The sequence below is a fragment of the Chroicocephalus ridibundus genome, chromosome 3 (genome assembly GCF_963924245.1).
Source record: "Chroicocephalus ridibundus chromosome 3, bChrRid1.1, whole genome shotgun sequence".
NCBI lineage: Eukaryota > Metazoa > Chordata > Aves > Charadriiformes > Laridae > Chroicocephalus > Chroicocephalus ridibundus.
The window spans coordinates 88,821,561-88,845,868 of record NC_086286.1 but is presented as its reverse complement, the minus strand read 5'-3'; the positions used below and the strand labels follow the sequence as shown (position 1 = coordinate 88,845,868).

General features: G+C 36.4%; 1 protein-coding gene across 3 annotated transcripts in view; it reads right to left on the bottom strand.

Annotated features, from left to right (window-relative positions):
* Positions 1-24,308, bottom strand: part of RNGTT (RNA guanylyltransferase and 5'-phosphatase) — a 189,688-nt gene that overhangs the window by 130,527 nt on the left and 34,853 nt on the right. For all 3 annotated transcript variants that reach the window (XM_063330003.1, XM_063330002.1, XM_063330004.1), the window contains 2 exons: positions 6,512-6,647; positions 81-152 (listed from right to left, as the gene is read on the bottom strand). In XM_063330003.1, coding sequence (XP_063186073.1) covers positions 81-152; positions 6,512-6,647 — 208 coding nt within the window. The remainder of the gene's footprint in view (positions 1-80; positions 153-6,511; positions 6,648-24,308) is intronic.

Here is a 24,308-nt window from a genome sequence, read left to right as displayed (position 1 = left end):
TCTTATTTAGACAAGTAAGATTAAAATAGAAATGAGAATCAATAACTAATGATAAAAGCAATAAATTCAGAAGTACTTACATTAAACTTAATAATGTCATATATCAAGTACCGAGGGACAACCTGTCCATTAACCTTGTCGATGATCATTTCCTTAAAAGAAAAGAGATAACATTTAGATTTATTTCACGAATACAGAAGAATGTCAACACATTTATACATAGTGCATGCACCTGTAAGCGTGATGCAATCAAACACAGGCCACATCTTTATTATCAAAAAGATTTTACAATAGATCAAGATTATAAAAATATTATTATGGTCTTAAATCTCTCTCATGAAGCATTCAATAAGAAGCCAGGAAGCTGTACCAAGGCTCCACATTCTGATCTGCAACATTTATATACTGGTTTCCCCACAGCTTTCAAAATCACTACCTTTCCTGAGTGCATAATGAGTTTTTAGATACCTTAGTAAGAACCACGATCTTAAGTCAACCAAGCACTTTCAGAAATCTTGCCTACAATAAGAAGTACAACAGCAAGGCAGTAAAGAACAAGCATTAACATCCATTTTCTATGCTCAGGTTGAACCTTTTCATCTTAACAGCATCCTAGGCAGCACTGAAAACTGCAATTTGCTTGAATGTTGCATTGTGACTAAACAGTAGGGTTCCTTCAAATGGAAATATCACAGATACTATCCGTATCACATGAAATCAGTTAACTTTCAATATATATACTGGTAAATCTTGAAAATATGTCAGCTAGAAGAAAGACTATTAATGATCAACATCCAAACACAAAAGTGTTTCCTGAACTTACTGGTACATACAAAAATATATACATTTTACATGCTGGTGCTTACACCTGTAACTCCGCTTTCCTATTATATGAATTAGACATAGCTTACTAGTTTGATAAACTAATAAAAAATATTTAGTTTCATATAAATTAGTCGTGATTGAAAATAGTAACAATCAACCAACAGGTAGATCCTTTTCGGATACAACTTTGAAATATTCAGTTTTCTAAATGCAATCAGTCTTCTCCCTGCCCCTTTTTCTCCCACCCAATTCTTGGCTAAAAAGTTAGTTGTAAGGATTTTTTGTAAGCTAAGGATTTTTTGCTGCTAATATCAAGTTAAAATTCCAAATTCACAGATACAAGATAAAACAATTGGAAAAGGTAAAAATATTTCACTATAACATTATGAAAACAAAATTGTGAGCTCAAGAATTATTGCAAAAGAGAACCTTACATCAACTCAAATTAATTTTGTTTAGTTTGTTTCTTGCTAGGTCAATAGCATTTTTATGTTTTACAACCTTTTAACTTCTCTTAGAATCCATAACTTCTGCAAAGCAAACCCAAACAAGAGTCTCAATGTAAGACTGATTTTCAGCCTGTACACATACCAAACTTCTTGAATTGTACCTAGTGTTTAACCACGTTTGGCTCTGAAAAATAAGCAAGCAGTTGTAAAAACACAGAATTGTTTAAAAGCAAATACAAATCCTGAAGCATCTAAAACTAAACTAGAAGACATGAACCTGCTGTTCTCGAAAACCACTGGGAACTAGAAGTTGCCTACTTAATATTTTGGAATCTCATCTTTTGTGAACACAACACTGAGATGGAGATTGGGCTTTCACAGCCAAATGCAGCATTCGCGTTTGTTGTAAATGACTACTTGAAGTGACATTACACATCTTGCCCCATCATAAAAAAAATAAAATAAAATATTAATTCCGTGAGTGAAAAATATTCCTTTGTAACATTACAATATCTTATTCCTAACTCTAAAAATCATTTAATCACAGGTACCGTCAGAATTCCTGATAGTAACCAGGTGAAATGAGTAACAAAGCAAAACTGAAACAAAAGAATGCTACCATATTTCTTTAGTTTCAACCACATCAGCAGGTGAAACAAATTTTTAAAATACAATTAATTGAACATATATTTAAGGTTTAAGGACTCATTTCCTCACTATGCATATCGAGAGCCTCAGTTTTCATGCAACGCTAGCATTTGTATGCAAACCCCTGAAAGCATTTCAGTGCCTAGTATCACAAGATTTTAAGCCTAATTTTCAAAATCTGAATCTCTGGATATTCAGTTTAAGAAGAATTATAAAATACAGCCAAGAGGACCGAGAATGACTTTTTAAACCTTCTCCGGAATGTTCAGTTTTAACACAGAATTAATTTTATAAAGAATTTTTTTTCTCTACTTCAGACAAGTATAAACCTTTTTGACTCTATTACTGATCAAACTAGCCTCTTTCCTCACATCCTCACTTCTTTTCTTCCTCCCCTGCCTCTTGTTCTCTTTTCAGGTCCAGACTGAAATCCCAGCTACCAGAGCAAATAAACAATAGCACAATATGCCCTAGCAGTAGAGATGACAAATTCCTGCGCGGCTCATCTCCATCATGACAACATTCACTGCTCCATTCGTTATGCCAATACAACTGTCATAAGGCAAAAGCTGTAAAGTGATCATAAGAAGGATTCAGCTTAGAAATACTCTAACATACCATTATTTAACAGTTTGATTTCAGAATCTTCCTTGAAATTACGAGAATTGAAAAACACCTCAGGGAACAGACCTCAAAGGCAAGTTCACAGACTGAGGGGAAAATCTAGTATTTGAGAAACTGATCCCATTCAAACTCACCCATTCCGATCTGAGTAATAACCTGATACTATAAGGCTACATTTAAGCCAGTTTTTAGATAACTAAAAACTGAAGCCCAAAACCACTCACATGACTTGATAATAGAACATAAAAGTATCCACAAGATGCACCTGCACCCCTGCATTTCCTTTGATAGGCCCCATGTAGATTTACAGCTGCTATTGTGTGTTTTAAAATTAACACTGCTAGTAAGTATGATCTTTACCGCTTGTCCCTTAGCTGCTACTTTAGGTATTAGCTTAATCTGCGAGCTTGCAGAAAAAGGTCTAATGGCCAGTTTCTTCGATGTAATCTGGCAAAACTGTGCTGGTGTTAATCTCCTTTTCTTAATCTTCTGGTGCTGCAGAGCACAGTCTTATAGCGTATTAGAAACAGCAACTGGGCTAAGAGCTTTTAGCTTGAAAAATACCAGAAGAACAATGCTCATGGACTTTTCCTTTTTTCCTTGAATCACATCTAGCAAGCAACTTGGACTCAAAATAATCCAAAATTTAATCACAAAGCAAAGGATCTCATTTTACCAGCCACTTGGCAGAATGGATTTTTTGCTGAGACAGAGAATGGAATCAGACCTAACCACACATCTGTTTGTTCCTCTTCCTCCTGTGCCATGCCTTGCCTTTCCTTTGTCCATTTACCTTCAACACAATTCTAGCCACCGCTGTCTTTCAGGAATGGAAAAAGTTGTTTATTTTAAATCTGTTTTGCACAAAGTGTCAGCCTTTGCAAACGCAAAAAAGTTACGTCATTTCTGAGAGAGCTTACAAATAAGTAAGGTCTGTACTGATACAATAACATAAATCAATCTCAATCTCGCCCTCCACTTTTGGAGTTCTTGGCCATCCCAAGTCTCCAAGCATGAACAATATTTTATATATAAATAAAATATATACAAAAATGTACTAAAATTGTACTTGAAAAGAAGTATTTCAAGCCTAAGAATGCCTCTGCATTATCTACTCAACTGTTCCAAAACTACGCAGAATGCCAAAAAAGTTCCTGAAAATCACTAATTAGTTTTCTTGTATGGCAGCCAAAACACTTGAACAAAAATCTATGCATTCCCTCAGACAGCAGCGTGGATGCAAAACACTTGGCTTCTAAAGGAATACTTCATATTATACTAATCACCTGTAGTTAATATTCAAGTTGGCTTTAATGAGCTTTGCAGAAAACTTTTTTCCATGCCAGGAAAACAATCACAACTGAAGAGCTGGAGATGAGCACAGAGTATTGCAGGAGATCTCTCATCACCCAAGACGTAACTGATCACAGGAAGAACTGTTTCCAAGTAATTTCAGCCTGAACTGAACCGTAAATGCATTTGAAATTCTCAAAGACAACTACATGAAAGGCTCACACCAGAAGCCTTAAAGCAAGTTAATAGATCACTGAATTAATGGAAATTGTCTTTAAGAAAGTTTTATACACACTGTCATTCCAAGTAAAGTTAGGGGAAATTACCTAATCTTTTGTATTCTTAACCCAAGTAGTTGTTTTGCTGCATGGCACCGATATCTCTGTTTTGTCTTTCCTTCTTTCTCACACTTTTTAAGATTACTGTAAAGCAATGCAAACTGAGCCACTTCATTCTAAACTTTCATTCTCAGAGAGAGAAAGGTACTTCAAGGGCAGTTAAGTACGAACTACTTCAACCTGTAATTAAACAAATAACTTCTGCAGCCCTTCAGCAGTAATTACCAAAATATGTTAACACAAAAAAGCCAAATTTTTCTTCCTATGGATTAAAAAAAAAGAAAGGAATCATGCATATTATCCAGAGTAAAGAAACAGTCATGGAAATCATCATTTGGCACCAACATTAAACAAATATTCAACTACAAAGTTAAGCTGTTCTGATGCTTCAAATAATAGGCAAATTTTATTCTCAAACCTGTTGAAAGGAATTTCAATTGAAAAGAAAAATATTCCCTGCACAGCTTGTTTGTTTTTTTTTTTAAAGTGACCATACTTAAATATATTTAGAACTCTGCACTATGAAAAGTATATATCCATTGAAAGGTTTTAGTTTTATCTCAAGGTACTTCATTCCACTAATACTTGTTCACTGAATGTCATTTTGCTTTCCACTTCCTGAAAAACTGCAGGGGGCGGGGGGTTGGGGGTCACAGTAAGACTAATTTTGTACCAATACAGTGAAATACTGAAAACCACTGTGACAGTCAAATTTTTACAAAACAACAAATTAAGTGAAGTTATAGTTCATGTCCTGGGTAACTGAGAGAACTTCATTTATTCCTAAGAGACTTAAACTATAAATCTAGCAAACACAACACACCAGATCAGAGTCCCTCCCCCATGCCCCACAGCCACATTTATGCACATATCTCAATATATGTGCATCCCTGTCTTCCACCACGTACGTATTAGCCACCCTTACTAAATCATCTGTTTTGAGATGCAAAAACAAGAGCAGCAGTTTCCCTGAAAAACACCTAGGATTGCACCATATGGACACCAGCAAGCCATTACTTTCTCAAGAGCCTTAAAAAGAGCAGGGGAAAAAAAAAATTAGTACCAGGCTTTTTATCTCAACAGTATGGAACCATTAAGAATACTATTATATACGCCATTAGGAAGCTGCCTGGCTGAAGAGGCTCCTACCAGACATGACAGCTTGGGCAACCACTTTTGAGGTGACAGCATGGCATTTCTTGAATTATGCTCTCAATTTCTCAGTGAAGCAGAGGTGGAGGAAAATATTTCATTATCTGCTCCCCTGTCCCTGAGACGGTACGTTGTTCCGTGCAATAATTATCCTCACAGATTCGATTTACACATGCTTCATATGTAAATGTGTGTTCAGTAAGACAGATCATTCACAGAAGTGACATTTCAAGAAGGATACTGACAACAAAGGGCTGAGAAAGGAAAGAAAGTTAACAATGACAATATGGTCTCCCATATCTGAAAGGTGCGTCAGGCTTCAGAAGACCAACATGGATGATCATCTCAGATATTCAGTACTTCAGCAAGCAAGAGTGACAGCAACGTAGAGATCCTCCAATGCTACTGCAACATGATAGGAAACTGCATTCATCTACATTGACAGGTGTATATAGTATAAGAGCTAATGAAGTTGCTTTGCTCATCTAAAACAGGAAGGTCAAGAAAGAAGTAATCTCTTCTTGCGGCTACCATTCTGAAAAGTTTACCAAGAATACCCCAGGCCAGCCTTCAAACAACAAATACAGATGTTTCACAGCTTGTTTTACAACTACCTTATAAAGTTCATCAGCAAGTTTACATAATTTACATTAGCATGACAACGTAGAAATGTTTTAGTCTTAAACAAACGTAAGTAAACCACTTCAAAATCAGTCAATAACTCAGATGAGCTAAAAATAAAGGTGACAGAAAGAAAGACATCAGTTCACAGAAGTCTATCAAAATATGATGAAAATTTTATCAAATTTTAGAAATATTTACATTAACTGGATGAAATTGACCACATTTACTGTATCAAAATGTAAAGGTGTAACAAGAGATGAAGTTATGTATTTATTTCTTTAGATTCTCTTCAAGCATTTTCTCATATTCAGAGAATGTCATCTCAATACCTTGATTTATTTCAAAGACGAACAGCTCCCCCCAGAGCAGTCATCACTGCTATTCTGTAGATAAGAAATTACTTATTAAGTGCGATTCCCACATTCAGCCAGTGGCTGCATCTATATTACACCTGAAATCCAACAATTCGCTGATCCAGGCCTAAAAGCTTGGCCCTGTTTCTGAACAAAAGCAAACGGCATGGAAATTGTTTCAATAATTATACAGTATGCTCCTTACCCCATCCAGAAGAGTGTTTGTTAGATGTGTGCGAAGATCTTTGCGAAAGGGAAATTCCAGATTAGATACATGAAAAATCGAATTGTCTCTATCAATCATATAAACTTCATTCTTGCCATCAATCAGCATCATGTACCTGCAAAGGCAAGGATATTATACTTAGAGGTATATCCTATATCTCTACTATTTTGATTTCTATTAAGTGCTAAAAAAAAGCGATCATGACAAATGTTATAAAAACACATTTTAGAAGGAATTTTTTACCGTTAAAAGTTTAAACTTATTTCTTCAGGGAAATAGATAGTTTAATTCAACGCAATTATCACAAAGAAAATATTTCAAAGATATAAGTTCAGGAAAAAAAATACATATGAAAGTATGTTGCTGTGTCCACATAAAATGATGCCTGAAAATCTATTAAAACTAACAGAGTTTTTAATGCTGTAAGAAATACATGAGGCTAATTCAGTTTGATTCAGCTAAAAGATCTTTTACTCCAGTTTTTCCTTTACTAAGTGGATCAGAACTTTGCCTGGTATAAATCCGTAGGGTTTCATTTAAAAGAAACCCCTTTTCCTGTCTACCACTGGTTATCTAACACCACAGTACGGCAAAGTCCCAGCCAACTGTTGAGCCACTTCTCATTAAAACACTGACAAATTTAGCCAAGGTAGATTCCCCTCACGTTACACACAAAAGAAAACCCCAAAGCTTACTACACTATCACCTGCAACTTGTTAGCTTGGTTCAGTTGCAGACATCTGAATTTTCTAACAATTTCTTTACGACAGTATTTGGGAGCCCAGGTCATTGATTTGGACTTCTCTATGATAATCCCACAGTAGACTGCTCCACAGGGTAACATTCTGTACACAGGAAAAAACAGTGGACAAGGAGAAAGAAAAAAACACTGAATAAAAGATTAAAAACCACAAGAAATGATAAACAGCATGACAGCTGTAACACACCTGAGTTATCTTTGTAAAGCTTTCTTTGATCTTTGCAACAAGAGTACTAAAGTAGAGTTTCAGGAAGAATAACAAGGCAGCTGCACAAAGGTCTTCTCAAACTTGTGCAGCGCCGTAGGAGAGCGCACCTTCTGACTGGAGAAAATAAACTGAAGAAATTTCAGCGGAAACTAGCATCAAAGGCCAGATGCAACAAGTCAACATCTTGGCAGTGAATGAGAAGTAATAAAGGTGCTGAGTATATACCACAAGCAACTGAAAGCAAAGACTAGCAGCTTGAGACTGATATGGTAAAGGAAGATAGAAACTGTTGTGGGAGCCAGAAGGTTGGCAAAGCAGAAAAGACCAGAAAAATGCCCTTTTAGAACCAACAAGATGTGATTGCACTTAGTAAGACCAGTGAAAAGAACAATACAGTCATCAAGATGTGATTAAATGATCAGACAGGGAACACCATGGCTTAACAGCAGTGCAAAAAGTAAGCACACGAGAGACAAAGTTGACGTGAAGACTCAAAAGTCCAAGCTCAGTGTCTCAGTCAAACCTGAGTTACCTCAGTTTTACTAATTACCACCTGAGCTGCTGTAACTGAACTTATGCCTGATCATGCTATAACTAATCGTGTTGGTGGTCTACACCAGAACTGAGGGCGTGACTCTAAACTGAGCTTTATTTCACTGATCCTTTCATTTCACTTTGCACACACGTGCTAAAAGCACAAGTGTTCTTACAGTTCTGAGAAAAGTCAAAATCACAGAAACTCAAAAAAGAAGAGAAGAAAACAGGAGCGCTACCAATGATCAAGATAGCTCAATGGTTCTAAAAGTTCACAACATTTCACGTTCTTGAATAGCCTCTGATACAAACAGCGAAGAGACACAAATCTTCACAGAGCAACTAACCCATTTGGATTGCAGTACAGTTTCTTTGACAGCACAAAATAGGGAAACACTTGATTAAATGTAAAAGATTGTAGGAGTTTGACCATCCACAACAGAGTATTTTGAAAGAAAGCAAGCATATTTTGAAGACTCATTCAGCAAAGAACTCTTCATACTTGTAAAAGTTTTTGGATATATGTGGGATGGGGAGGGAGGGGGAACTTTTCATAATTCATCCATTTCTCCTTGGAAAGTCCTAATTATGAAGAAATAACAAGCTATCAGTAGTCTTTTCTAAAATTCGCCATTGCTTTTTACAAGCAATGCCCACCAGATCTCTACTGTCAAAACAGAGCAACGAGCATCCCCCAGAAACCCTGCAGGCAAACGGTCTACACGGGCAGCTGTCCTGGCGGCTGCACAGACCCTGCCTCTAGAAATCAGCAGATCTGACTACAGGAGCACAGTACCGCCGGTGCACCCTAAATAAATACTTTCTTCCAACATTATGACTATAATCATCATTCACTATAGATCAGCTCAACTAGCATTTCTCCACATACAAGATGAGTATTTCAAGATGTTACATATCAGTTAAAAAAAAAAAAAAAAAAAAACCAAAACTTATATGAGCAGAGGATTAAATCAATTCAACATTAAGAGAGCTGAAAGCTGCACACGAGATGCTTTATGAAAAAAAAAAATAATTCAATATACATTCAACTAGATAACTTGGCGCCAGTTCTTTAGAAGTAAGAATAATCTACAGACAACATTGATTTTCAAGCCACGTAAATCTATTCGAGACTAAAACTAATTTGCATTTTCTCAAAAATTAAAGAAACCGTGGGGAGGGAAGAGGAGGTGTGTAAGTAACAGAAAAAAACATGCAAACTGCTTTACTTTTACAAATAAGCTTAATTTGCTATCTCCGCACTCTCATATTCACTGCTGGTTTTACTACATGCTTTGATTGTAACTTCAATGACAAAATAGCACCTAATACTTCAACAGATCTAGCACTTAAAAAAAAATACTTGCATCATCACTACAAATGTGGTACAATAAGAGATGTTACAACTGCTTTGAATAAAAAAACCCAACACAAACAGTTAAAAGCTTTGTTTTCAGTCACCTAAAACATCTACAGGTTCAGGCAACATACAGAGGTTTTCATCAAAATCTATTACTCGAACATCAAAACTAAGACTAACACACCACCACTTTCTCTAGCTCTTTCACTCAGAACAAAATCTATACAAATTTACTTAAGAGTTGGTAGCTGGATAGCCCACCAACTACTAGTGGTGAAATTCCTTCTTTTTCAAATCCCAGCACTAATGTCACATCTCTTCTCCCATGATTTCTCTCCTTCTCTTTTCAAAATTTCTCACCTTTAGCTCTTTGTACCATAAATTCTAAATGACAGGGGCAACGGTTAAGTCTTACAACTGCATGCAAAAGATTTCCAAAGATATCTTACTTCAGAGAGCTACTGAGAAACATTATGTGCTTATGTTGAACACCAAAAAAAAAAATAATTTGGTTTCAAGATAATAAATTACCTTAATGCAAACCCATTTGACATGGGTCTCATGACAGTATATTTGCCTAACCTAGAAGCTGAACAAGTTCTCTGCAGGAGAAAGACATTAGACTGACCCAGATCTGTCTGTTTTGAAAGGGTTTTGTTTGGATGTTGTTTTTTTTAAGCTGAAAGCCTCAAAACACCTACACTCCAAAATTTAATAAACTGTTGGAAAAAAAAATCTGAATATGGTCCAAACAACAGAATTTATCAAAATTCTAATTATTACCAACATAAGACAGAAGAAATTTGGTCAAGGATGGGCTGGCAACCAGAAGTGTTCTACGAGCAGCTGATAATTGAAAACGCGCAAGAAGCAAAAGAGATATGCAACAATGCAAGGTTTTGGAGAAACTGAATTTATTAATTAATCAGGGGGTTTGGTTGGTAGGTGGGTTTTGTTTGTTTGTTTGCTTAACTTAAAAAGCTTCCTGTGCTTAAGTTTTCTTTCTTTTTCACGTGCTTTAAGTTTTCTCCAGATGACACTTCAAACTTTCTTGGAGAAATTTTGTAGACTGCTGATCAGTACATTTCTGAATATTATTTGGATATGCCCTGACCAGTTATATTTGAAGAAGTTAATTAAGGTATTAGCAGCATAAACACTTACACTGGAATAGAGAGATCGCCACTGGAGAACACCACAGAGGCAAGAAAAAAGAATGATGATTTCTCACACACATTCAACAGGAGCTAAAACAGCACATACGAGCTTAACTGTCATACATTCTATTGCATACTGTGAACACTACTTGCTATTACAGCTGTACATTTATTACTGATTATGTTAGCACCAGAAGCTCCAATTAGTAACCAGGCCCCATTATATTAGATTCTGTGCAAGTACACAAGATAACATGGTCCTGTATCAGATGGCTCAATCTGAATTTAAACCAAGACACGTGACTAACAGAGCAAGAGCGGAGCAGCAATAAGAGCGATAACAGAACTGCTCATTCACCTTCCATAACTACACACAAAAGCAGAGAATCGCGTTTGAACAACAAACATCACCTCTGCAAACTGCAAATCCAACCACTGCAAACCAGCCAGTTTCCACTGCGACAAAAGTTCTGACAAGCGAATTAAAGAAAAAAGGGTCATGGTGGCCACACAGATTTAACCTCACAAGCAGATAAAATATCTAAAGTCATAGAAATGGTAAAATCTAAGGTTTCATTAGAAGCTACTTTTCATTCACTTCTGGTCCTAAGGCAAGGTCCATTATTAATTATAATTGGACATTAGTGTTAATGCGATAATTCAGGGAATAGGATGAAAATTTCATTAGCAAAGAGTTACAGCTCTTGGCATTAGACAAGCAGATCTCCAAATCACCTACCAGAGTATTAATAACTTTAGTCTTTAAACTTTAAAAAATGTCAACTACCAAATATTATGTTTTATCCATTATTTTTAGCATACACAAATAAAGGCAACTGTTTCAAAGGTTCATTTGCTTCCACATATATCCTGTTCATGCAGTCCACATCAGTTGGGCCCAAAATACATGCTAGAGGAATGATTTTATCAAACTTCCATTTTCAGTTTAGTTTGGTTGGTTGGGGGCGGGGGTGTTGTTTGTTTGGGGTTTTTTGTTGGCTTTTTGTTTTTTTGGGGTTTGATGAGTTTTTGTGATTTTTGTTGGGGTTTTTTTTGTTGGTGGTGTTTTTTTGGGGGGGGGGGGGGGCAGGCTTTACACAGTTCTGAAACTGACTCGAGCTACATTGAAAATTAAAAACTGAAGTTTCTTCTTTATGTGGTTGTTTAGTATTTTGCACCATTAAATTTGAAAGTACGTTTCAGGAAAATATCATTTAAGCTAAAATATGGCAAGTTACTTGGTCTTCCTCAACCTACAGAGTCAGGAACAAGAACAGAACTGTGTCTCCCAACCTCCAAATCCAATACTGCACCCACCAGAGCACGCGGCCTCTATCCTTTTTCCCAGCTTATTAGGATTCATAAAGACAGCTTTGAAAATACTCCTCAATATTGAGCATAGTGCTTGCCAAATCACATTTACAGTAAAATTGATCTCCTAGAAGTTCACAAAAGCTTTGCAACTTACTTCAGTTTTATGATGTGTCTTACCTATGTTTATTTCCCTCAGCCAAAATCCCAGCAACTGTCCTATCAATAAGGTTACATATAACTTTGTACTTTGTAGGAGTTTAAAAACCTTAAGTATAATTAAAAAAATATAGCACAGCTTCCTCAAACTTTGAGACCTCAACTTCTGAGTTTAACACAAAATTAATTTTCTGAAAAAAAGCTACAAGTAGCAAATGGATTAGCATGGTTTTTTAAAGGAAGCTTAAAAATACAGCTCCTAAAGGAGTTTTCTTTGCCCCACAGTTTTTCTTTAGATGGGTTGTATCAAAGAAGATTATTTATTTCGACACAGTATCAATGCCATCGCTTTTTTTTTCCTTTTTAAAATATGCTTGTGTTCTGTATTATCATATTAAAGAATGCAAAATGTAAGAAATTCCATCATCAACTCTAAGCGCAAAATACACGGCAGCTCTCCATTCCCAGGGGAGGTTCATTACACATCCTAGAATTGAGTCTTGTGAAAGTGCTGCCCTCCCACACAAATAAGCATTTCCCAACTCAGAACAGCAATTAGCATCACTAATCTGTTTGCTGACGCAGAGGCAACAACGAAATCCTGCTGCAGATAACATTTTCAATTTCTTAATTTCTTTTTATGATTGGCAACGCTTCCAAACCATGAGGACCTCGCCACTACGTAGGTCAATGACCTAGGACGAGGCCAAGCCACTTTAGCACTTCACTTTGGACTGTGCCATTCCCTCCTGGCCCAACAGCAGCAACTTCTGGCCAGACCCACCTAACACTGCAGAAAGGGCCAGGAGAATGAAAATTAATGACTGCCCTCTACCCACTGACAGTAGGAGATCGTCTATCTGTGTCACTAAGCTGCTGCAGTTCCACGTCCTGGCCTGAATCCAGACTGTGCTGGATCTAGAGTAACAGTTTAAATTAGAGGAGTTTGAAGTTGGCCTGTGGCAGATGGAGCAATACACCCTAAAGTCCCGATAAATGGGGAAGGCTCAGCTTGCTCTCTTCTCTCATATTAATTGCTGCTGGCAATGGTCGCTGCTTCAAACTATGTCTCCTGAAGGATGACAAAGCCTGGATACAGGGACACTAGCACAGGAAGTTATGTGAAGACTCATAATATTATTTTCAGTGTGCAAACAAAAGGAAAACAATGTCTTTTTAAAGTCAGCACACTGACAGCTCTGTCACAAATACCATTTTCAAACTTGTACACGTTTTCATTTGCACAAGTACATAGCATATCAGCCAGCAAGAAACACTGCTACGCATAAGCTGCTGTAGATTATGCATTTGACTTGATAACCCGAGTTCTAAACAAAATTTTTAAAACCAAGACACAGGCCCTTGGACATTAGCCTGCTCTGAATACACCAACACTTTGTATTTCTCTCACATACTTACAGGTTAAATTCTGCCACCAACAGTCTCCCCAGTATTTGAAACCAAAAAAAAACCCTTAGAGTCTGACTGACATTCATTTCCAATTAACAGCCTCCAGCTCTAATATTTCTTATTCATGACCTTGCATTTTCTACAACTAAATATCCTTCCAGTTTTATTATTCTGCTCCTCAGTGAATTCATTTGTTTGTCAGAACACGCTTGGTATCTGTTTCAAAATTCTTAATGACAATATAAAATTAATATTCAGGATCTCCACTTGTGGCTTTCTATATATTATCTTCCAAAACCATCCACTACCATTTTCTTTCAATCTATTCGTTGCCTATCATACAATTCAAGCAATCTTCATTTGCCTCAATCTCTATAATAAATCAAAACTTTGTCAAAGTCCCAAAGCATGAGATCCACCACTATTCCTGTGTCAAAAAAAGCTATTTTCCCTTTACGTGGTATACAAACTCTTACCAAAATGGTTGAACTCAGAAGAAATGCCATTCCTCATCTAAACTGAAGGCTGTGTTCCTCAGTCCTGATTCCATTAGCTACTTCCCTTAATTTATCCAAGTCTGTCATTTTAGAAAGGGAGAGTCTACATTGTTGATCTATTTTCACCTCTCATTACAATCGGAATGTTCTAAACTTTAAGCAAAGCCTTTTCATCAATGACCCAAACTTATCTTCTACAAACAAGATTTATTTTTCTTTCCTCAATGTTAAAAAACTGTGTTACTAGGCTGCTGTTCAGTAAGTATCTCTTATTAAATTCAGAAGCACATGGATTTGTCACTGGTCAAAATTCTCCACCAATTCTCCACCCTCGGAAGAGGACAGAATTCAGCTTCTGATTAAGTTTCATAATTGTAAGGTGTCTACTTTAGGGTGAAAGGAATAGTTCCCTAGGCTTCAATAACTGTGTTGGATAAACTCTTATTATATCAATGGAGATCTAGACACTCAACTTGCATTAGATGTTAAAGCGTTGCTCGCAGCGGCAGCTCTGATCAGGTTGGGTATCTGCAGCAAACTCAGCAGTAACCCAGAAGTACCTTAACAATCCTGTAGTGATTTTTTTAAAAAACTGAATTCCATAACATTTTTCTATCCTTCAGCTATTATGAAAATAATACGTTACCCCCATATTTTAGTTTGCATCTTTCCTAACCAACGAATGCTTTCCAATACTCATGTTACACTCAAGAAAGTTATCCTAGCATCTGCCACGACCATGTCTAATTTCATGAGAAATTAGAAGGTTCCCAATACCCAGCTTCATATTCTGAAGCATTTGTTCAACCTACTGCTGCCCTGACTTGATGTAAAAAAAAAAAGTAATCTTCTTGTCTTATTGATCACTTAATATATCAAAATGAAATGGCTGTGCTTAATTTTGATAATCATAGAATCATTTAGGTTGGAAAAGACTTTTAAGATCAAGTCCAACTGTAAACATAACACTGACAAGTCCACCACTAAACCATGTCCCTAAGTGACATACCTACATGTCTTATAAATATCTCCAGGTATCGATGAATTGATATTCATCAATTCATCCTGCTTATTTGCGACCACAAAACTTCATTTCCACAAAATTCGTTAAGGTGGTAATCCCTGCATATATACACTTTGTGCAAGTTACCACTGTAGGATAACAGATATCCCATGGATTATACAGGTATTCAGTCTCCGTATCTTTACTATTCGTCACTCTCCTCCACTGTTATCTCACTCAACATCAAATTCTCTTCTTCTTGCCTGCCACCACTCTCCTTTAAACTCTGAATGCAAGTTTCCCTTTTCATTTGCTCCCCTTGACAAGCAAAGGTCCGGAGAAGATTTTTTCTGTGACTTTTATGACCCTGAAAAATCATCAAAAGCGAGGCAATGAATCTGCAGATGATAACATTTACTACGGAAATCTTCAGAATGCCCCAAAATACAGCAACAAACAATGCATGTTTCGATATCCAAAAGGTGCCAAGACACAGGCAGGAAGAAATTGATACGACCACACTTCCCCATTTTACAAGGTTCTAAATTAACTCTGTTGGCTGAGAAAACTAATACAGCAGCTACTTTTAGAGGTCAGTCAGAGCACAGAAACACACCTGCAGTCAAAAACAACAGCAAACAAATCATTAGGTCACATAACAAATAGGAAGGTGTATAACACAGAAATAATGTGGCACCATTATAAAACTTATTGGTATCCCCTAACCTGGGATACTACGTGCACCAGCATTAATACGGAAATCAGTTTCGAATAAAGGAGATAACGGTAATACTATGGAGCGTGGAAAAAAGCCTAAGTGTGGAAACTGGCATCATTTCTCCTGCTAAAGTATCATAGTTTAGACTGAGTTCAAATTTTAGTTTTTCCTGTTTTATAAATCAAGGACAAAGACGCCTTTAATTAATTTAACAGATGGCAAATTCAAAACCAATGTAAAACTGCATTTTCTATCTAAAGTATTATTAGACTCTGAAACTCTGCAACAGAGCTGGTAAACCAAAGAATTTAGCAAGGTTAAAAAACACTATCCAGTTACAGCGTTTTTCTTGACTGCCTTCCAGGGTTTTAATTAAGTTAGAGTGCTGTGTGGGTTTTGCTTCTTTATTTCTAAAAGGATATTAAACCTCATGGGTTAAATTTGAAGTTGTCTTGTTACCATTATTTGACCTACAACAAAGGGTAAATTAATCTACAACCACTATATACTGAAGAGTACTTACAGTGTATCGTGATATACCTGGTGTAAAACAGAAGAATTATTAACTAGCTAGAGAAGATGTGACCAAGTAACAGAATTTGTATACTAACAGATTTATTTTAAATACTAGATTCTCTTTGTTTCACCCAAATTTTAATGACGCTAAGCGGTCAAGTACATATTAAAGTACATTTCTACACAGAGGGAGGAATGCTATTGGAAAACAACTGTGCAATATAATGTTCTGATTACTTTTTTTAAAAGCTATAAGATTAACGGAACAAATTGTGTCTCAAGCTTGACCGAACTACTGAATTCTCTTATTTTTATTATTATTATCATTCATTGCAGACATGGAGCGTCAAGCTTGCTTGAACTTGTTTGACTCCATCCATCCTCCACAAATTTTAGTCTGAAAATATCTTGGAGATTTAGAAGGAAATTCATGCCTGAAGCAATGGGGTCAAAAAATAAATAAATATGCAAACCAGCAGTTATTCAACAGTGTAAGAAAGAAAAATAAATTAATTTAGTGTCAGTCGACAAGTAGTTACATTCCTTCTTTCCTCAAGCAAGAGAACCATAACATCTCTCACGGAGACCCCTAACACAGCCGTCAAGAAAAGAGTATCACAGCTTTGAAAAGGGAGGTTCCCTTAACTTTGAGCTGATTTATGCCAGAATGAATCCTGGGTCAATTCTGCCTACATCACAGGCACAAGCCACAGAAGAGCACAACTGCCATTCCTGCTCACAGATTAGAAGATCAGCTGCAAGAGAAAGCGCTCCCCTTAGATATTTGCATAGTTAAACTTTACAAACTCAATGTCATTCTTCCTGGAACAAGCTTAAACCATTACACTTCATGGATGTACCCGTAATCCCCCCAAGAGAACCTGCAGCACAAGACGCGCTGTTCCACTATCAAAAGTGGTCTGGGAGAAAGGAAAATAAATAAATAAACCAGTAATCACTGATACTTGTCTCTTGAACATCAAGTACACATACAGGCACACCATTTATCTTGATCTAATTAGAACATTTTAGGACTACAGTTGAATACTCTAAAATTAGTATTCATAGCACAAGCTACATAATAAGCATTTTAATGCATTAACTATTTATAAATAAACAAAAGAGCTGCTTAGAAGACAATCTGTGCAAATATTCAAATAGTTATATATGAATAATCAGTTAAGCAGTACTTTTCAAAGAGCTCAGAATTGTGGTCATAAAACTTTGTGAGCTGTCAAAAGACTTCAGAACTGCGAAGCATCAAGTCTGCTACTTCACAAAATATACCTCCTGTATGGTATCACATCAGGAGTGCTCCTTGACCACTTAAGAAAGGGACTTAAAAACCACAGCTTCCTTCTACCACTTCTTTTCAGAGTCTTGATGCTGTTGCAAGCACATTTAAATGAGAAAATGCAACCTAGAGTGAGAATGCCTTCTTTGGCCATTCACGTCAATTTGGGTGCAGACTGGGGATGACATTCTCTGTCACACCTGCTTATACATTCCTCTACATTGATTCAATGATTTTAAAAACACACTTCAGGAGATGGAAAAACAGTAAAGTGATATGAATGTGCCTCAGTAATAAATAAAGGAAGAAATACATAAATACACCATCACCACCACCACACACCCCCCAAATGAAAGCAACACCCCAAACCACCCACCCCAAATGCAGCATTAAGATAAAAAACAATTTCATCCTAGCCCAACAGCCATGAAACTAACAGACCCAGTCTATAATATACATCTCTCCTTTAAATAACAGTGTCTTGTGGGAACTTCTTCGGAGTAACAATATTTATATCCAATAGTTCCAGACATTAGTTTAACATTTTACAATACTCCATGCTGCCTCGTTTCACCTACAGTCTCCCAGCCAAGAGACTCCTAGTTCACAATCAACATAGTTAAACCGGACCAATGAGTTATCTGGTGATGCTCATGAGTCTGGCTACCAAAATCTGACAACTCCTTTTCCGCCGCTACAAGACCACCAGAAGGTCTAGGCATGGTCTCATCCCCTGTACAACAGGTAAAAAAGGAGAAAAGGACAACATGTCCTTTGACAACAGGTCAACAGATGGAGATCAAGAGGCCACCTTGTACTAGAGCTTCTTCACCCTGAGCTAGAATGTCATTACTTTGAGATAGGGACACAGTAAATGCTCTGAAAGTGCCCTTAATCTTACCTCAATTTATGAAAGTTTTATTTTTGCACCCTCAAATAAAAACTCAAGTAAGCATACAATATTCATGGGTTTAAAAGCTGTGGGAAACAGGCTGATATCAATCTTGTAATCATAAATTTATTGCACACCACAACTGTAACGGATAATTATTAAGATGCAGAGTGAGCAAAGACTCACATCTCAGATACTAAAACCTGAACTTTCTAGTCTCAAAACACATAATTCCTGTCCCCCCCCCCATCTTCTCCTCCTCTCCAACCTCAACACACAAAATAAAACCATGAATTAAGCATCTACTTTTTCAGAAAATTAAGAGGAATGCTGTTTAGAGTGCTTCGCATCTATGAATTGCTCTTTTCAGCAATCATTAGAAAGGCAGTTTATACACTATAATCCAGAATCATACACGTGACCTTTATATACTTTTGCAGAAGTTTGACGTTATGTTACCATTACACACTTAAAACTAAACTGCAGGTTCCTAACAACTGATTAGTACTATAGTCTATAATAAGTATTTATAGCTTTTAACCTTGACTGGATGGGGGAAAAAATGCTTTATTACAACCGTTTCAATAACTTTCACAACTTCAATTTCCAGACGAAGTAAATGCTATCTCCAATTAAGTATATTATTCAAAATGAAGTCAGTGAAATAAATCCCACATGGGTTCCAGACTCATCCTAAACCAAGGTTCTTCCTGCTCCAAAAGTAGAACTACAGAACTAGTTTAAATATCGGCCAGCATGTTTTCTCTTAAAGAACTAGTTAAAATAATTATAAAGAAGGGCCACAAGGGACTATGCCATGTAAAGAAAAAAAGCATTTCCCTTCCAAAGACCTTCAAAATGTAGCATGCAACAAAGCACTGCAGAGTTAAGGATAGGAGAATAGAATCAGCTACTTCACCCTTTTAATTAAGGTTTTTGTTCCAAGTCTTCTCTTCAAATACCATCCCATTTTGACAGTTTCACAGGAGTAATAGAAAAACCTTTACAACTACTACTTTGAGATAATAACAAATGTCTGAAGAGTAGCTGTCCTACACATGCGAAGGATGTATAATTAGCACTCAACAGTTGAGGCTTTGCCCATTGCTGATAGTTCCATCAACACATGCTTTGAATAAAACTCATTTAACTTGGAATCAAAACACTTGAATAAAGCCCAGTTGTTCACAAAACCTATCACTCCTATAAAAAAATTCCATTTGGTCCTGAAAAATCTAATCGGTAGATGTCCAAACCCCCGAATATTTCTGTCCTTTAAAGTTTCAGATCACAGAAAAGTGCCCCAACCACAGAGGAAGGGATACATAGCATTACCAACCAATGGTGCAGAACTGATATTTAAGTCTATTTCTTAAGATAAGTGGGGAGAGGAGGAAGGGAAAGGAAAGGAACATGTGGTTTAAAAGCACCCAGATGTGTGGGTTCTTCACCTCATCCTATCATTAGGATACGCTCCTTCCTGACCTCAAGACCATAAACATGTATAACCCTAAACATGACTAAACGACAAGAGACTCAAAACACAATATATAAGAATTCACTTACTCACTCACAGTCTAGGGTCAGAAAGTAAGGTGCCCAGAAACCAGGTTCTCATACCTTGAGAAAAGCTATTTGCTCACAAATGCCTTCCAGTGACTAACGGCCCTAAACTTTCCTGTTAGCACCTTTTCCAAAGCCATCTGTCAAATCTCAACATCCTACATTTTTGTCCCTCTCCTCTAAATTAGGAAATAATCCACTAACAATTGTGTAAACCTACACTTCAGGCATTTTCCACTAGCAGGCACAAAATTCCACATCCATGAGAATTTGGTCATGTCATTTGTACCAATCTGAAAATTAATCTATGGCTTCTTTCTCATTCCCAACAGCCTCCTTCAAGTTCAACTCCACACTAATATCTTGGCTCCCAGGAGACAATCTTTCTGTTCTCTAGATCTGCTTTCATGACAAGCTGGTTTCTTGTTCCTAATAATGAGTTCTCAAGTGCATAGATTTGTTTTTTAATTGGATTACTACTACTCTCCAATCTTCTCTGGACCCCTTCCTTCTCGTTATATCAACTTTCTCTCTAACCTCCCCCTTTCTCTCAGGGATCATAATTTTACCATGAACCCATTCAACTATCTCTTCTTTAATCCTTTGCACACAGGCTACCACTCTTCTTCCTTGCCATCTAATTTTGTGCTAGCCTCTTTTACCTTTTAATTTCTAAAGAAAAAAAATCTGTTTCTCAGTTTTCTCTTTTTTTTTTTTTTTTTTTTAGAGCTGTTCTGTAGCAATGATCACCTTTTCACAAGTTACTCTTGTCACATAGGAGTTTTGAATAACTTTTCATATTAGGAATCTACAGTTTCTCGGTTATGCATGTAAGCTTCATCTCATTGTGTAAAGGATCACAGAATAGGGAAAGAAAAAAGTATTTAGCCATGCAAATTCAGGGAGAAACTTTCACCTTGTCTTCATTACATTTTAATGATATGCATGAAAAGTTACCTTAAAATGCACCCAGGTGACTTCCTTCAAGTAATGGTCACAAATATGTTTCTGAGGCAGATGCAACTACCAATAATTTTAAACTTCTTAACGAAAATAGAAATTTTCTTCAATTTGTACAAAAAGCTAAACTAAAGAAAACTGTGAAGCTATCACAAGTTTGATAATATAGTAACTTGTGTGCTTGGGTAAATCAAAATTATTTGATTAATAAACACAATCCAAAAATTTGGCCAGCAGTTTTCTCACACATTTAAGTGTAGCTTTACTATTTTAATTTTGTATTATGATACCAACAAAATGAGTATTGTTTATGCAACAGGCCTTTTTTTCTAACATGTAATTTGCTAACCATGAAAAAAATAACTAACTTCAGAGATGTTCCTAACTATTTTGATGCAAACACCTTTTAGACAATTAGCAGCAATTCTCAAAGAGCTGCTTTACATTCTGTATCTACTTGTTCGCATTTAGATATCTGCAAGCCATCAAATTTGCATGAATATTTTTCAAATATAATAGCCTTTGGCAAGAACTAACTGTTCTGCATTTTTTTAAATAGCTGCCTTACCATAATTGCAACAGCCATAGTACTATGATCGCATTTATTATTTTTTACTAAACCTGCATGTGTACAGATGTGAAAAATAAAAAGGTACTCATACAAATGTAGGAACATAGCTTACAGCCCTTAATAGCTTGCATTTAGTTCAGGTCACATTTTACCGTTATAAAACCTAGTCCTGTTTGATTGTATTAATTTGAATTATTCCACAGACATTTTAAAGCTTTTTTATTATTCTTAGTGGTAGCAGCCTTTTTTTAAAACTGGTGTCTCATTACTTTACCAGCCTTACTCCTCTCTGAACATTCAGCTCCACTCATTAGAACAAACATCTGCTACAAACAGTATTAATGAGATACATATCAAGGGATACAGCAAGCCGCTCACCACCTGGGTTAATCACTTTACAGCACCAAGTTGATAATACAGAGTCATACAGTATGCCCTGATCACACCGTTACAATTATCTTATTCAGATAGCAACTGCTATTGCGGAAACACAGCACTACAAAATTGGATACATTTGTAAAGCCATACATACCTTGTAGCTACGGCTAACATACCACCTATATTTCATCTCAACAAAGCCAAAAGGCATGATTTTAGTAGTGGGAAATTTGCCCTTTGGATTTCTGTGCCTTATGAATAGATTAGCATTAAAATTATTTTTAAAACACCAGAGGTTTGACAACTGTTCCAATAAATATACAGGATAGAATTCACATCAAGCACGTCAGAATAGCTGCAGACTTAAGTGATTTATTTTTCTTTATAATAATAATTTAACACACTATGACTGTAGAGGTGTTTTTCCCCAAAACGAAATGAGCTGCATATAATTTTTTCATACACGCAAATAGCTGTGACAAAGGAAATACTTTTCCAAAGAGACCCAATGGTAAGCGAGCTTCAAAGCTCTTTTAATTTAAAGTTCATTTGTCTAAACTTGAGATGCAAATGTACACATCTTCACACACATAGGCAGGACACAAACAGGAAGGAAGTAGTATTTGTTCACACCACGTTTCCCTTTGGAGCAAGTGTGCTCCAGGAGAGCTGGAGCGAGCACAAGGAAGCATTCCTTGCTGATGCTCGTGGAACCAGGGCTCTGGAAACAAGGCACAGAACGAGCAAGACCACGGTATAGACACAAACTCCGTGAATCAGGACAGACTAAGCAAGGGTAAATCAAAAGATTTTGAACTCAGGGCTGCAGGAGAATGAGCTTTGACCCAAACCAGACTCAGAACCCACACATTTACAAAAGTGTGTAAGATTTCCCCAAAATACTTCATAGAACCACTGACAAATAATTTAACTAATCGATTTCACAGTATTTAGTCAGGACAAGATAAGTAGCAGTCTTTCATTTAGGAAAATACTTCCTTTCTTTTTTTTTAATTATGGGTAGAAAAATACAATGATAGTAAGAAAGCAAGAAAACATGCACTGTTCTACCACCGAAAAACAAACGGACAAAAACCCCAAAAACCCCAACAACAACTCAGCTGTAAAACCACAGCAGTGAAAGTTCAGCTCCAGATGAAATCTAGGAATAGCAAATGCCTTTGGAGAAAAGTAAAAGTCCTCAATGAAATTACTGACAGTACATGACAGTTAAGAATCTACAAATAAAGGCTTCAGTCATGAAACCTCTAGAGAAAGCGACTTTTGCAGGAATAAAATGCAGATATTTAACAATAGTGAAATTTAAGAAGTTTGGCTAAGTTAAGCAAATATTGCGATTAACTGAAAGTGTTTTATTTTAGTGAGAAAGTATAATATAAAGTTATTAGCTGAGCATCTGCTGTTCCCTGAGTCCAATCAGGTTGATGAAACAGCAGAGCCTTTTTAAGCAGAGAGAGAACAAAACAAAAAAAACGTATGCAAGCCAAATAATATTATAATAGGCAAACCTTAGACTGCTGCATCTAAAGCACACTTAACAGAATAGTTCCAGAGATATTTGATGTGTCATCTCCAGATAAAGTAAGCAGGGGATCCATAAATGGATCTCCACTAACTGATGTCTTAATATTAAATTCAGTAAGGTCACGCCTGTCAACACAAGCATTCAGAATAATTAATGAAAATCTGTTTAATTGCATATGGAGTCCAGATCGTTGGAGAACAACAAAATAATTAGAAGCATGGCCAATGTGAAAACTGCCATAGTAATTTTTCATTGTTGATTAGGGTAGCTATCATGCACAGTCTGTAAATGTCCAAATAATAGCTCAGGTTTTCATCTTTAATCTCTGTTTCATAACATGCCTTCAGCTGCATTCCATTAACACTGGAGCTTTGTAGCACCATTTTCTTCTCTGAATATACCTATCAATCTGTGTATCTCCATCATCAACTGCAAGTTATTATGTTTTGAGAAAATTTAAAGGAACTATTTAGGTTCCCTCAGTTTTATTCTTCATCCATTCTGTTTTGTCACCGTTCTAGAACTCTAAAAAACACAGGACAGAATGTCCAAAATACTGGAAATTCCTATAAGAAACTACATGTGCACTTTTATTTTGTTCACAAAAGGCAGTCTGCCAGGTGCACTACTATTCAGTAGTATTCAGAATGTATATATCCTGTGCATTTCAGTAAGAAAATAAGAATATTCTGTAAGATTTCAATTTTCCTAATGAATAACATAAGATATGACAGACAAACTCTTCATATTAAAAATACAAAGAAAGAAAGAAATGTGGAAAAATAGCTCACACCCCTATAGAATAGCACTAATGGTAATTTTACAGCATCTTAGTACTTGTTCTAGAACATACCAATCTGTATTAGCTAATGACCCATGGTTTTGAACAGATTATTCTTCAGTGGCAATACACTCTAGAGACACTGCAGATGAAGCAAT